The sequence below is a fragment of the Notothenia rossii genome (genome assembly GCF_949606895.1).
Source record: "Notothenia rossii genome assembly, chromosome: 3".
Classification (NCBI taxonomy): Eukaryota; Metazoa; Chordata; class Actinopteri; order Perciformes; family Nototheniidae; genus Notothenia; species Notothenia rossii.
In genome coordinates, this window is record NC_136901.1 from 46,106,768 (window position 1) to 46,119,267 (window position 12,500).

At 38.2% G+C, this 12,500-nt stretch overlaps 2 protein-coding genes across 2 annotated transcripts in view; one reads left to right on the top strand and one right to left on the bottom strand.

Annotated features, from left to right (window-relative positions):
* ctc1 (CTS telomere maintenance complex component 1) overlaps nucleotides 1-12,500 on the bottom strand; it is an 86,070-nt gene that overhangs the window by 16,032 nt on the left and 57,538 nt on the right.
* On the top strand, nucleotides 4,715-9,301 carry LOC307031961 (uncharacterized protein). Its single transcript, XM_079669578.1, has 8 exons — nucleotides 4,715-5,028; nucleotides 5,866-5,941; nucleotides 6,854-6,933; nucleotides 7,469-7,562; nucleotides 8,097-8,147; nucleotides 8,320-8,385; nucleotides 8,480-8,533; nucleotides 9,052-9,301. Exons 1-8 carry the CDS (start codon nucleotides 4,957-4,959, stop codon nucleotides 9,288-9,290), a joined length of 732 nt encoding a protein of 243 aa, XP_079525704.1. The 5' UTR covers nucleotides 4,715-4,956; the 3' UTR covers nucleotides 9,291-9,301.

The window sequence follows — 12,500 nt, forward strand, 5'->3', positions numbered from 1 at the left end:
CTTTAGTTCCACCTGGAGTAAATCCACAAGCTACCCTGCAGTATACAAAGTCATTCAAACTAGCTGCACCTTTACCAGCTTTGAGAACACTTTAATGATCAATCATTATAAAACATATCATATATATTATTCTGAAATGGACCAATCTGCACAATCACTACTTTTATTGTCGCTACTTTAAAGAGCTTACGAAGAAGTAGAAGATCTGAGTACTTCTACTTTTACTCAAGTACAAGATCTGAGTAATTCTACTTTTACTAAAGTAAAAAATCTGAGTACTTCTACTTTTACTAAATCTGAGTACTTTTCCCACCTCTGCATACCTGACGTTACTCGTAATTGGCAACAGAGCTATGAGTTATGGCAGTGGAAAACTGTGCATTTCTCCATCTGAATATGAAGACTTTTGGCCGGATGTTTGGACAGATTGCTCGTGTTTCTGCGAGTGCGCGATAAACTTATGAAAACGAGCATTGTCTACATCGAGCCTTGTAATGTAACTATTTATCTAGTTGAACACAATAAGATGTCTCTCTCAGTTTCTTAAATCCTCACCTTCTTCTCTTCTCCCATGTTTTGTTACTAACCCTTTCTCCTCTGTCTGTGTGAGTGGTTGGTGTGTCTTTCTTGCTGTATGGATGTGGCTCCCATCTTTAGCTCTCCCAATGCTGTCCCTGGTCCTGCTGTCCCTGCATGGCCCCGCTCCTCCTGCATCCCTCACAGCCATTCCCATTGTTTCATGCATTTACATACCATATTCTGTCTTTGCTTTCTAGTCTTGATACCTCCCTTGTGTATTAAACAGTATTAAAAGCCATACTGTGTTATGTCCTAAGTATTCACTCAGGTCTTTCAGGAAACTAAGTTTGCATTCACACCTAATAGTCCTCTTCTTTGGTGTGTTAACTCTTTAGCCCCACGGACCTGCCGAAGGGGCCAAAATCACAACATCTGCAAGCAAAAGTGTCTCAGGGCTTCTTAAGATTTAATAAACTATGAATGTTTCATATCTATGTAACGGAAAGAAACTTTTTTTTTCAAAAAAACCCCTCAAAGCTGAGCCTGTGAATTAGCCACGGGCAACAAAATCTTAAGGCCGTTAGCACAGAACTCTAGCTATACCGATCGATATAGTTATTGGATCTGCACAAACAAGTTTAGCTAACATCCTGAGATTCCACAGATTATAGAAATATAAGGATCATCACTGAGCGATCAGAACTCGTGACAGGGGAAGCAAATACAGACAAGACACGATGTAGCTTTAGGTAGCAGAAAACGGAGATATATATATATATATATTACTGTATATCATAGAGTCAAGCTGAATAAGCCTCATACTGCTCTGTCTGTCTGTCTGTTGCAGAGCTCACAGCTTGGTCAGAGTGGGGGAGGGGAGGGCAATCAGGTGCACACTCTGCAGCTGCAAATGCTACCTTTGCAGATGCACGGTGAAACAAGCCACAGGAATATTGCCATTTCTCCCGTTGTTAACTCCCTGAATCCTGATGCTATCTTTAAATGTACTCAAGTACAATATCTGAGTACTTCTACTTTTAGTCTGTACAATATCTGAGTACTTCTACATTTACTCAAGTACAAGATCTGAGTACTTCTACTTTTACTCAAGTACAAGATCTGAGTAATTCTACTTTTACTACAATATATGAGTACTTCTACATTTACTCAAGTACAAGATCTGTGTATATATATATATATATATATATATATATATATATTACTGTATATCATAGAGTCAAGCTGAATAAGCCTCATACTGCTCTGTCTGTCTGTCTGTTGCAGAGCTCACAGCTTGGTCAGAGTGGGGGAGGGGAGGGCAATCAGGTGCACACTCTGCAGCTGCAAATGCTACCTTTGCAGATGCACGGTGAAACAAGCCACAGGAATATTGCCATTTCTCCCGTTGTTAACTCCCTGAATCCTGATGCTATCTTTAAATGTACTCAAGTACAAGATCTGAGTACTTCTACTTTTAGTCTGTACAATATCTGAGTACTTCTACTTTTACTCAAGTCCAAGATCTGAGTACTTCTACTTTTACTCAAGTTCAATATCTGAGTACTTCTACTTTTACTACAATATATGAGTACTTCTACATTTACTCAAGTACAAGATCTGTATATATATATATATATATTACTGTATATCATAGAGTCAAGCTGAATAAGCCTCATACTGCTCTGTCTGTCTGTCTGTTGCAGAGCTCACAGCTTGGTCAGAGTGGGGGAGGGGAGGGCAATCAGGTGCACACTCTGCAGCTGCAAATGCTACCCTTGCAGATGCACGGTGAAACAAGCCACAGGAATATTGCCATTTCTCCCGTTGTTAACTCCCTGAATCCTGATGCTATCTTTAAACGTACTCAAGTACAAGATCTGAGTACTTCTACTTTTAGTCTGTACAATATCTGAGTACTTCTACTTTTACTCAAGTCCAAGATCTGAGTACTTCTACTTTTACTCAAGTTCAATATCTGAGTACTTCTACATTTACTCAAGTACAAGATCTGAGTACTTCTACTTTTACTCAAGTACAATATCTGAGTACTTCTACTTTTACTCAAGTACAATATCTGAGTACTTCTACATTTACTCAAGTACAAGATCTGAGTACTTCTACTTGTACTCAAGTACAAGATCTGAGTACTTCTACTTTTACTCTAGTACAAGATCTGAATACTTCTACTTTTACTCAAGTACAATATATATGTATATATGTACAACATATCCAAACCTTTGAATTACTTCTTAAAGACTTGGTTTCAATTCCCAGTTCCTTGCAAACTTGCTAAAGAAAATGGAAAGACAACTAGGTTACTTTATGAATACATATCATCTATGTTTACCGGATGGTGGAGATGATCCAAGCCGTTTTTTAGGCAAGCAGATTTCCTCAATCAACACAATTCAGGAAGGTCTTGTCCAAGTCTGACATGGCATTCACACCTGAGTCGTTCACAGATATTCCATCCAGACAAGGAACTTGACACCACAAAACTAAAACAGCAGCCATTAACTGTTAGCCGTTAGCTGTTAGCCATGAACTGTTAGCTGTTAGCACACAGAGATCACAGCTCCTCATATCTGTTCAGAAACTGGAGAAAAGTTATAAATGTACAAACCAAAGACTGTCTGAGGTATGGCGGATACAGTCACTGCTTTATTTATGCTGGACGGTGTTGTGAGTGTTGACGGAGCAGCTTAGTCTAATCGATCAGATCTCCATTCAGAAATTCAACAAAATGATTTACGTGCACATTTCTCTGCGCGCTTTCCCTGCACGTCCACGTCTCCAAGTGGCACTCAAAAAGGCCCCATTCGCTTCATACTCTACTTTAAATAACCTACATGTTGTTGTGCTTACAGTTGTGTCGAACTATTAAATATACACTAATGGCTCTGTTACTCGATTTTCTGTACTTGGTTGTGTCGGCTAAAATATTTGCTTGCTTAATTCACGGCTTCTGAATCGTTGCTATTGTAACTTTTTGCTCCGATTCTCCCTCTCTCACACTTTCATAACACTCTCTCCCTCTTTCTCTTTCTCTTTGCATTTGACCATCAACTAGCCTCAGATTCCAAAGGCTCAAGTTGGACCTCTTATCTCTGATAACCATCATAAAATGATGTCTGTACTTGAGATTGGTCTGGATCAATTCTCAAGGAAATTACTGCTGGTCTGATTTGAACTATATCAAAGTAGTTTCATATTAGACCAGCAGCAGTTCTCACTACAAGGGTTAAACACACTGTTTTCATTTATCAAGGGTATCAATGAGCCATTGAACATTTGGACCTGTATATAATGGCATCGTATTAAGGAAGCATATTAGATAGTTAGGTATTACTTTTTATACATTAGTAAAAGGGGTTTGTTTTCAGAGATAGCTCTAATATTTTCAATAATCGAATGAGGCAATCCTCTGAAGGTAAAATCATAGAAATTGTGAAAATTCAAATAACATCAAATTGTCCTGCAAGGTTAATAGAATAATAACAAGATATTAATCATTAAATGCATTGTCAATATATAGATAGATAGATAGATAGATAGATTGATAGATGGATAGATGGATAGATGGATAGATGGATAGATAGATGGATGGATGGATGGATGGATAGATAGATAGATGGATGGATAGATAGATAGATTGATTGATGGATAGATGGATAGATGGATAGATAGATGGATAGATTGATTGATGGATAGATGGATAGATGGATAGATAGATGGATAGATAGATGGATAGATAGATAGATTGATGGATAGATGATACTGTTTTACTGACCCTGTTCATTCTTAATATATATATAGTTATTAAATAATATTATAATTTAAAATGTCACGAAAATTGTATAAATGGTAAATGGAAATATATATATATATAGATATATGTGTGTGTGTGTGTATACAACTGTGCACTAATTTTTATCAAACAAAAGATAGAGAGTAAAATAGATTTTAAGTTCTGTTGAGATATTGCTCAGAATGCATTTAAACCATACTGCATGTTCCTCTGTGCCTGTGTTTCAAGGGTGAAGTCCAGATCAGGGTGGGGGGAGGGGAGTGGTTAATCCAGACATTCAGGCGCATGATGAACCTGCAGAGCAATTGAGTACTATATTTGGCGCTAAAACTTCAGAGCAGCTAATGCTGCATTCATGTAATACAAAAATTACAGTTTTACTGTCCCCGACTTAGTAAGAAGTCCCTATTACAGTTTCTAAACTATGTTAATTAATCTCTCCTTAAAAAATCTTATTAGGGTTATTTATTTCAAGTGAGAGAAATTCACTTCATAAGAAGCATTTTGGTTTTGAAACATTTTGCAAACTCCAACATGAAGATGCATTGTACTTTACATCTGCACCTGAACGCATCATTACAAACATCGATCGGCACAAAGGAAGATTACTGAGACGGAAGCAGCTCCACATGGTGTGTGAAAGAAGCAATACAGCAATTAGTACGAAATTACAGCAGGAAAAACCCACACAACTGCTCCAGGTAAGTGATATTTTATATATTTTAACTATGTTAGGTTGTTTAATGTTTTAGCATTCTCCGGCATGAGTGGAACTGCTGGGGCTAGGCTAAACTCTAAATTAAGCTAACGTTAGCATGTAAGAGCAGAACAAAAGCATAAGTCTTTTTAAGTCTTATTTTAATGTATGGTGTTTCATGTAAAATATATAGAATATGAATGCAAAAATGCATGCGTTTTTTAACCTGACATCTACAATTATTAAGGCAAGACTCTAACATCTAAAATGTTTTATCTATCGGCAACGTGTGTCTGCGCCGATCAGGAGTCACAGCCCGCAGCCCCTCTCCCCCGCCGCACGGACTCCTCAGTCCAGAGAGTCTGCAAGGAGCAGCCAAACCCCCGACCCGTTCTGTAACACGGAGCCCGTTTCCTAAACCATGCTAAATATATGTGTGTGTGCATAAAGCTGAGTTATGATCGGTCATAATAACACCGAATTTGGTGATGATTCAATCGTTTACAGTGAAATGTACAGCATACTTTTGGCCATACTCGTGCAGCCCTACAAACATGGGCGGCGCCAGAGATTTTCTGTTGGTTGTTTAGCCAGGACATTTACTTTAGCACAAATCCATCTACTAATATGTAAGCCTAACTATTATGATGTGTCTAACCTTTCTTAATGTTTAGCATGAGCAAATGTAATATATCTTAAATGGCTGAATGTTAGACTATGATCTCCTGTTCCAGCATCTTGAATTTTTTCTTAACATATGGACTGTTAGCTAGCTTTTGATTGAGTGGCTATAGGTTTGGCTACATATTCGAAATATAAACAGATCTGTTGTTTCTGTCAGGGTGCCTGTGCCGCTGCTGATGGGCCCAAAGACACAAGAGATACAGACATGGATGACACTGACATTTTGGATGAGGGTAGGTCACAGTTGTATTGAAATGCTGACTAAAAATGGAAACAAAATGACAAATAAAAATGTCATGGCATTTAAACACGTTGATGAAAGTTACTTAAATCTATGTCATGTGGCACTCAATTACATTGTTCTGTTGCTTTTTTTATTCCCCTCTATGTTCGTCTAAAGGAGAGGGGTCAGAGATTCCAGAGGCGATTAAAGATTAAAATAAATGCCTTTATATATTTCTTTTAGATGTGGCGTTTCTGTTATTATTAACACTGCTGCTTTAGTTGTTCTGACTGCTAAAATCCTGTGTTAATCCTAATTTTAAAGCCGATATTCCGTGGGGTCGGGAGGGGGCTCGGATCCTTGTCACCTTTTTCATACCTGATGAGTTTGCATCCCTGTTACTAGTTCCCTGCACCATTGATCACTCCACTGGGTGGTTGTGGTCCTTTTCTCATGGTACCAGCCATGTAATAAGGTGGGCGGCCCATTGAGTTAATTTAGGTAAACAGAATCAAAGAAAGCAGATTTTAGCTCACTAATATTTGACAGTGACAAACACGTTAACCTCATTGTCCATCACTGTCTCAATGAACGGTTGTTCTTTCTCACAAGCATATTACTGTCTTGTGTTCATATCTCTACTCTTTATACCCCGGGAAATCCCTTCCAAAAAGCCCTTAATGTATAGGGCTTATATTATTAAAGTTTGCCAACCAATTAAAAGGACATGACAATATGTTTATCAGGTGGTTGCTTTTGTATTACTATGTAGTTCATTTGTTGTTTTTGTGAAGTGTTATAAGTTTGTACAGGAAATAAATACTGATTGCTGTCATTATTGATTGCCTTTGCAAATGGCATGAAAGATCATTCTAATGTTAAAGTAACTCTTAATGTCTGATGTTCGTTTCTCTCTTAACAGAGCTCTCACGACCCGAGCACAAGAGGCTTCATCCAGAACCTGCTGATACAGACGAGAGAGGGAGAAATAGAGTTAAAAGAGTAAGAGAAGTAGAGTTAGTAGAGAAATGTACCAACAAAAAAAAGTACAGTATAAGTACTTCATTTTATTTCTGGTAGCAGTCAAACTAGTACTGAGTCCAACAGTGTCAGCCTTATTAAGGACTTATGTTAAATATTACTCAAAGATATCAGAAAAACATGCATTATTGTACCCTTGTACTAGGCTATTACCGTAAAGGCACTATTAATCGTCACCTGTATCGTGCAAGAGGGTCTAGCTGGATTGTTAATAATGGCCACTGATATTTATTTGAAGCTTAAAGTAGGCTATCAATTTGTGACAGTTCAGTTGACAAAGACAGTCCAACCTTGCAAATTTTTGATAGCTTAAATATACACTTGCATTGGGGAAACTTAGTGTGAAATAAAAAATGTTTTGTCTTTGAATCATGAAAATAGATATCGTTTTTTATCATGGGTTTAAAAACTAAAGTATTGCTTTTAAAGAAGAGATTAGTACTATGATGTTTCCAACTGATTTTGATAGTATCTGTCAAACTTTTTCTTTTTACAGAATGTTGGTACCGATGAGGACTCTGACTCAGGTGGTGAATGCAGCGAATATGTCCCTTCGCAGAGCTCCTCGGACAGCGAAGGCTGCAGTAACGGTGAGGGTCCAATTCAGCCGCCAGTCCATATAGTTGCTAAAAATCTCATAAAAAAGATTGGCACCAGCCACCCTCAAAATGATAATGGTGTACAGAAAGGTGAGGAAGATGTCGAGAAGGGGTTTAAAATAACAGTGAAGAGCTGCACCAAGGGAGGCAAAAGAAAATGGGACAAAAAGCATTACTGCATCTTTTGCAAACTCCCACAAAGTAAAATTGCACGTCATTTGGAAAGAAAGCACCACAGCGAAGAACTAGTTTCAAAAGCAACATGCTTACCTAAATCCTCCAAAAAAAGACGTCTGATGTTGGATCAACTTCGTTTTAAGGGTGACTACAACCACAACATAGCTGTTTTGCAGTCAGGACAAGGGGAGTTGGTGACTTCTAGGCAACCATCAGAAGAAGCGGATCCACATGGCTACTTGCCCTGCAACTATTGCTATGGCTTTTTCGTAAAAAGTGAGCTGTGGAAGCATGAGGTTAACTGTAAAAATAAAAATAGTAAAAACGTTCTCTTTGTTTTAATTACAGTTGCTTTGTCTCAACACGATAAAGGGGGCACATCTCCTAGGCAACGAGATGGTAAGAAATTCACTACAGAACATCACATTTCATTTAGCTAATGCTTTTATCCACGGAGGTGTCAGGGTTCATTATTAAAATGCTGTGCTAATTTACTGCCATTTTCAGTGATCTTTAAAGATCTTTTCAATATAAATTGCTCTAAATTTCTGTTTGTTTCCCTCTTTAATAGAGCTATCCAGAGCCAAAAAGCAGAAGCTTCATCCGGAACCTTGTGATTCATCCCACGACTCGGATGGTACAGTAGTTTCATATAAAGCTTTCTATTGTATAATGCAAAAAAGGATATAACTAAGTTTATGTATAATAAACCGTCTTTCCTCTTCACCTAGATGACGAGCAAAGACGGGTTCTCGTGAAAAGACCAACAAAAACTAAGACACATGGTAAGCTTGCTTGGTGCCTATTTAGAACCACATTTTTATTTTAATTGCATTAAACTCTTAACTGTACAGCCCTTGGGCCATTACAAACACTTGGTCTCTTGGTATTCACTCTGGAAACCACTCTAAGACACTAATACAGAAAATAGTACTGCAACTATTTTATTCTCACTACTACTGTTTACTATTGCTACAACTACAATGATTAATACTTTTACTGTTGCCATTTAAATAAGTACCACTTTTTAGTGTAACTACACCTTCACTAATTACTAAAACATATGCTTTACTACTTTATACTTATTTGCTTTCTAACATTCTTGCATAACATCACATTGTACAATCTTACATTGCATATACTTTCTAAGTTCCTTGAACCTACTAATTTACTTACTATTACTCACTAACTGCATTTGTTTTACCCACGAGTCAGCCCTGTTGATGACTGCTAGCAGTTTAGTTCATTCTATGATTTGTTGACTTTTATTGAGTGATCGTTTTTTTGTTTACTGTTCATTAAGGTTCTGCTGTACAGAAGGGAAACCAAAGAAGGCCCTGGAGTGAGGCAGAAAAAAAGGCTGTGTGGAGTCAACTTGGCAATTGGATTACACTGATGAAAGTCCCTGGTAAAAAAAAGTGCACTGAGTGCGTAAATGAAGAACCTGCACTTAAAAATAGAAACTGGCGAGACATCAAAAATCACGTTCATAATACGATTGAAAGCAAAAAAAAAAAAGTCCCGCTGTTAAGAGATACATGACTCTAAATGAATGCTAATGTTGCGCCGTATTTCCGAGTGTAGATAAGCAGCTGTGTGCTAGCATGTTCACCGTGTGAAATATGGTGATGTCTACGGTGGCCCTGAAGTGCAAGTCAAAACAACATTTCAGGAAACACCACAGCATTTCAACTTATACGGAAAGGGTATTTCTTTAGGGAGAACACTTCTTGTTTGTGATTGGACAGAGCCAGCCAGAGAAGCACTGCTGTCATTGGTGGTTTTTGCTGCCAGTCAAGAAATGACGCTTCGTGAGTGGTCGGCACCCGACAGCGCAACATGTCCCAAAACATTAGCCGTTAACTGTTAGCCCTCAGAGCTCACAGCTCCTCATATCTGTTCAGAAACTGGACAAAAGTTAAACAAGAACAAACCACAGACTGTCTGTGTCATGGGGAATACAGTCGCTTTCTTTATTTATGTCTGTAGGCCGTTGTTGTGAGTGTGGACGGAGCATATACAACGTTAGTTTAGCCTGATCGATCCGATCTCCATTCAGAAAACACGCATTTTAAAGGTGTTTCTCCTGCCGTCTGTCTGCAGACTTGTCAAAGCATTAATTCATGGTTTTTACTAACCGGTATCAGTATGTAGTTACTTCGGCATCATTTTAAAACATGTATTACAATTAAATCACGATTAGAGCAATGCGAATATTCAGGGCTTATCTCCATTTAAATACTATGGTAGACTACAACAAAATTAACATATTTTACCGTGATTTAATTGTAATACACGTTTCAAAATGATGCCGAAGTAACAACATACCAGTTAGTAAAAACCATGAATTAATGCTGTGACAAGTCTGCAGACAGACGGCAGGCGAAAAACCTTTTAAAATGCGTGTTTTCTGAATGGAGATCGGATCGATCAGGATAAACTAACCTGTAGCTGCTCCGTCCATACTCACAACAACGGCCTACAGACATAAATAAAGCAGCGTATTCTCCATGACACAGACAGTCTGTGGTTTGTTCTTGTTTAACTTTAGTCCAGTTTCTGAACAGATATGAGGAGCTGTGAGCTCCGAGTGCTAACAGCTAACGGCTGATGTATTGGGACATGTTGCGCTGTCGGGTGCCGACCAATCACGAAGCGTCGTTTCTTGACTGGCAGCAAAAACCACCAATCACAGCAGTGCTTCTCTGGCTGGCTCTGTCCAATCACAAACAAGAAGTGTTCTCCCTAAAGGAATACCTTTTCCGTATAAGTTGAAATGCTGTAGCGTTTTGTGAAATGTTGTTTTGACTTGCACTTCAAGGCCACCGTAGATGTCAGTGTTGTGTCACATCTTGTTCTCACTGCCCCAAAGAGGACAACAATCTTCAGGGTCAAATATGAGTTGCCCAACCTTTACCAGTGGCCAATCAGAAAACGTTCATAAGTTACTAGTATTATGTGGAGGCCTCTAGTTATTTGTTATTATTACAGTTATTGTCTGTGATCTTAAATCCAATATGAGTCTGCCATGACTGTTCTTTCTAAATGACATAAGGTCCCGTAATGATAATCCTGTGTGAATATGGCTTTACAAATCATTTGTGAAAGTTTTGGAGAGCACTGTCAAATGATGTCATCCTGAAGATTGGTTTGCCAGATTGTAGAAATCTCCTTTCCAATATTGTGTTGTTTCCACGAAATCTCACCAAAAAAAAGTGGCTCACTCTGTGACACAAGTAGTTAGTAGAGAGTCAATGTAGAGTTAGAAGAGAGAAATGTTAATGTAGAGTTAGAGTGAATGGACAGTAGGTGAGTGTTTTTGTAACTGCAGTTCAACACGCCTGTCAAATAAATCAATCTGTGATTTATGGTTCTTGCATTGTTTGTTTTGTGAAGGAAGTAATACCTTGTCTTAGGTCATGTTCACACCAGCCTTGTTTAGTCTGGTTTAATCAAACCCTGGTGCGTTCAACCGCTTGGTGCGGTTCAGCCTATAAGCTAGGCTATATTTGCTTGTGACTGCTCACCTCACTGGTCCCCTGTGTACAACAAAAGGTTGTGGTACAATCTGATCAGAGCCCCCAGTCGTCGGTGAAACACCCTCCTTACTGCAGTCTGTCATTATATGTGTTTATAATGTTTTAACACACCAAAGAAGAGGACTATTAGGTGTGAATGCAACCTTAGTTTCCTGAAAGACCTGAGTGAATACTTAGGACATAACACAGTATGGCTTTTAATACTGTTTAATACACAAGGGAGGTATCAAGACTAGAAAGCAAAGACAGAATATGGTATGTAAATGCATGAAAAAATGGGAATGGCTGTGAGGGATGCAGGAGGAGCGGGGCCATGCAGGGACAGCAGGACCAGGGACAGCATTGGGAGACCTAAAGATGGGAGCCACATCCATACAGCAAGAAAGCAACACCAACCACTCACACAGACAGAGGAGAAAGGGTTAGTAACAAAACATGGGAGAAGAGAAGAAGGTGAGGATTTAAGAAACCGAGAGAGACATATACACCGGCATAGACTTTAAATTAAATAATACAGGGGCCTGCAGGCAGGGACTGAAACATATAATTATAGAATATTACATAAATAATGTTTTAGGATTCAACAATCTCTTATCTCTTTGGATAACTGGACTTAAACTCACACTGTACATTTTACATTTTTACTTAATTTAATATTCCATTCCTACACACTTAATGTATATAATATCCTGCTTTATATTTATTTTGTTTACAGTAAATTGGTATTTTAACATGTATATGTTCTACTTTTTTAATGCTGTTTTATTTCTATTTGTGATGTTTACATTTTAGAATTGTTTATTTCTAGTCTTTTAATTTCTCTTATGTGCAATGCTAATCTTTAATGCTGCTGCAACGCAAACAATTCCCAAATTGGGATCAACAAAAGACATCTAATCTGATACTCTTTCTGCCAACAAATAAGACACTAAACTACTATATCATATACAAATAAAAAAGTATAAATACACATGTACTCTTCAGCCATGGGGCTCATAAAATGTTTTTGGGAAGAAAACTTGTCAAAACTGCTGGGGAAAAACACACTTAAATCTGCCTAGCAACTGGCCGGTCCTCACAGCACCGACCAAATTCACCACTTGTGTGAAAATGTGTGTTTTAACATTTTCAAGTGACTTTCTGTCTCACTACCCCCATCTGGTGTTAGAAATATTTTTTTCATCTTTGTGGCTATAGCAGAAAGGGGGGTCCT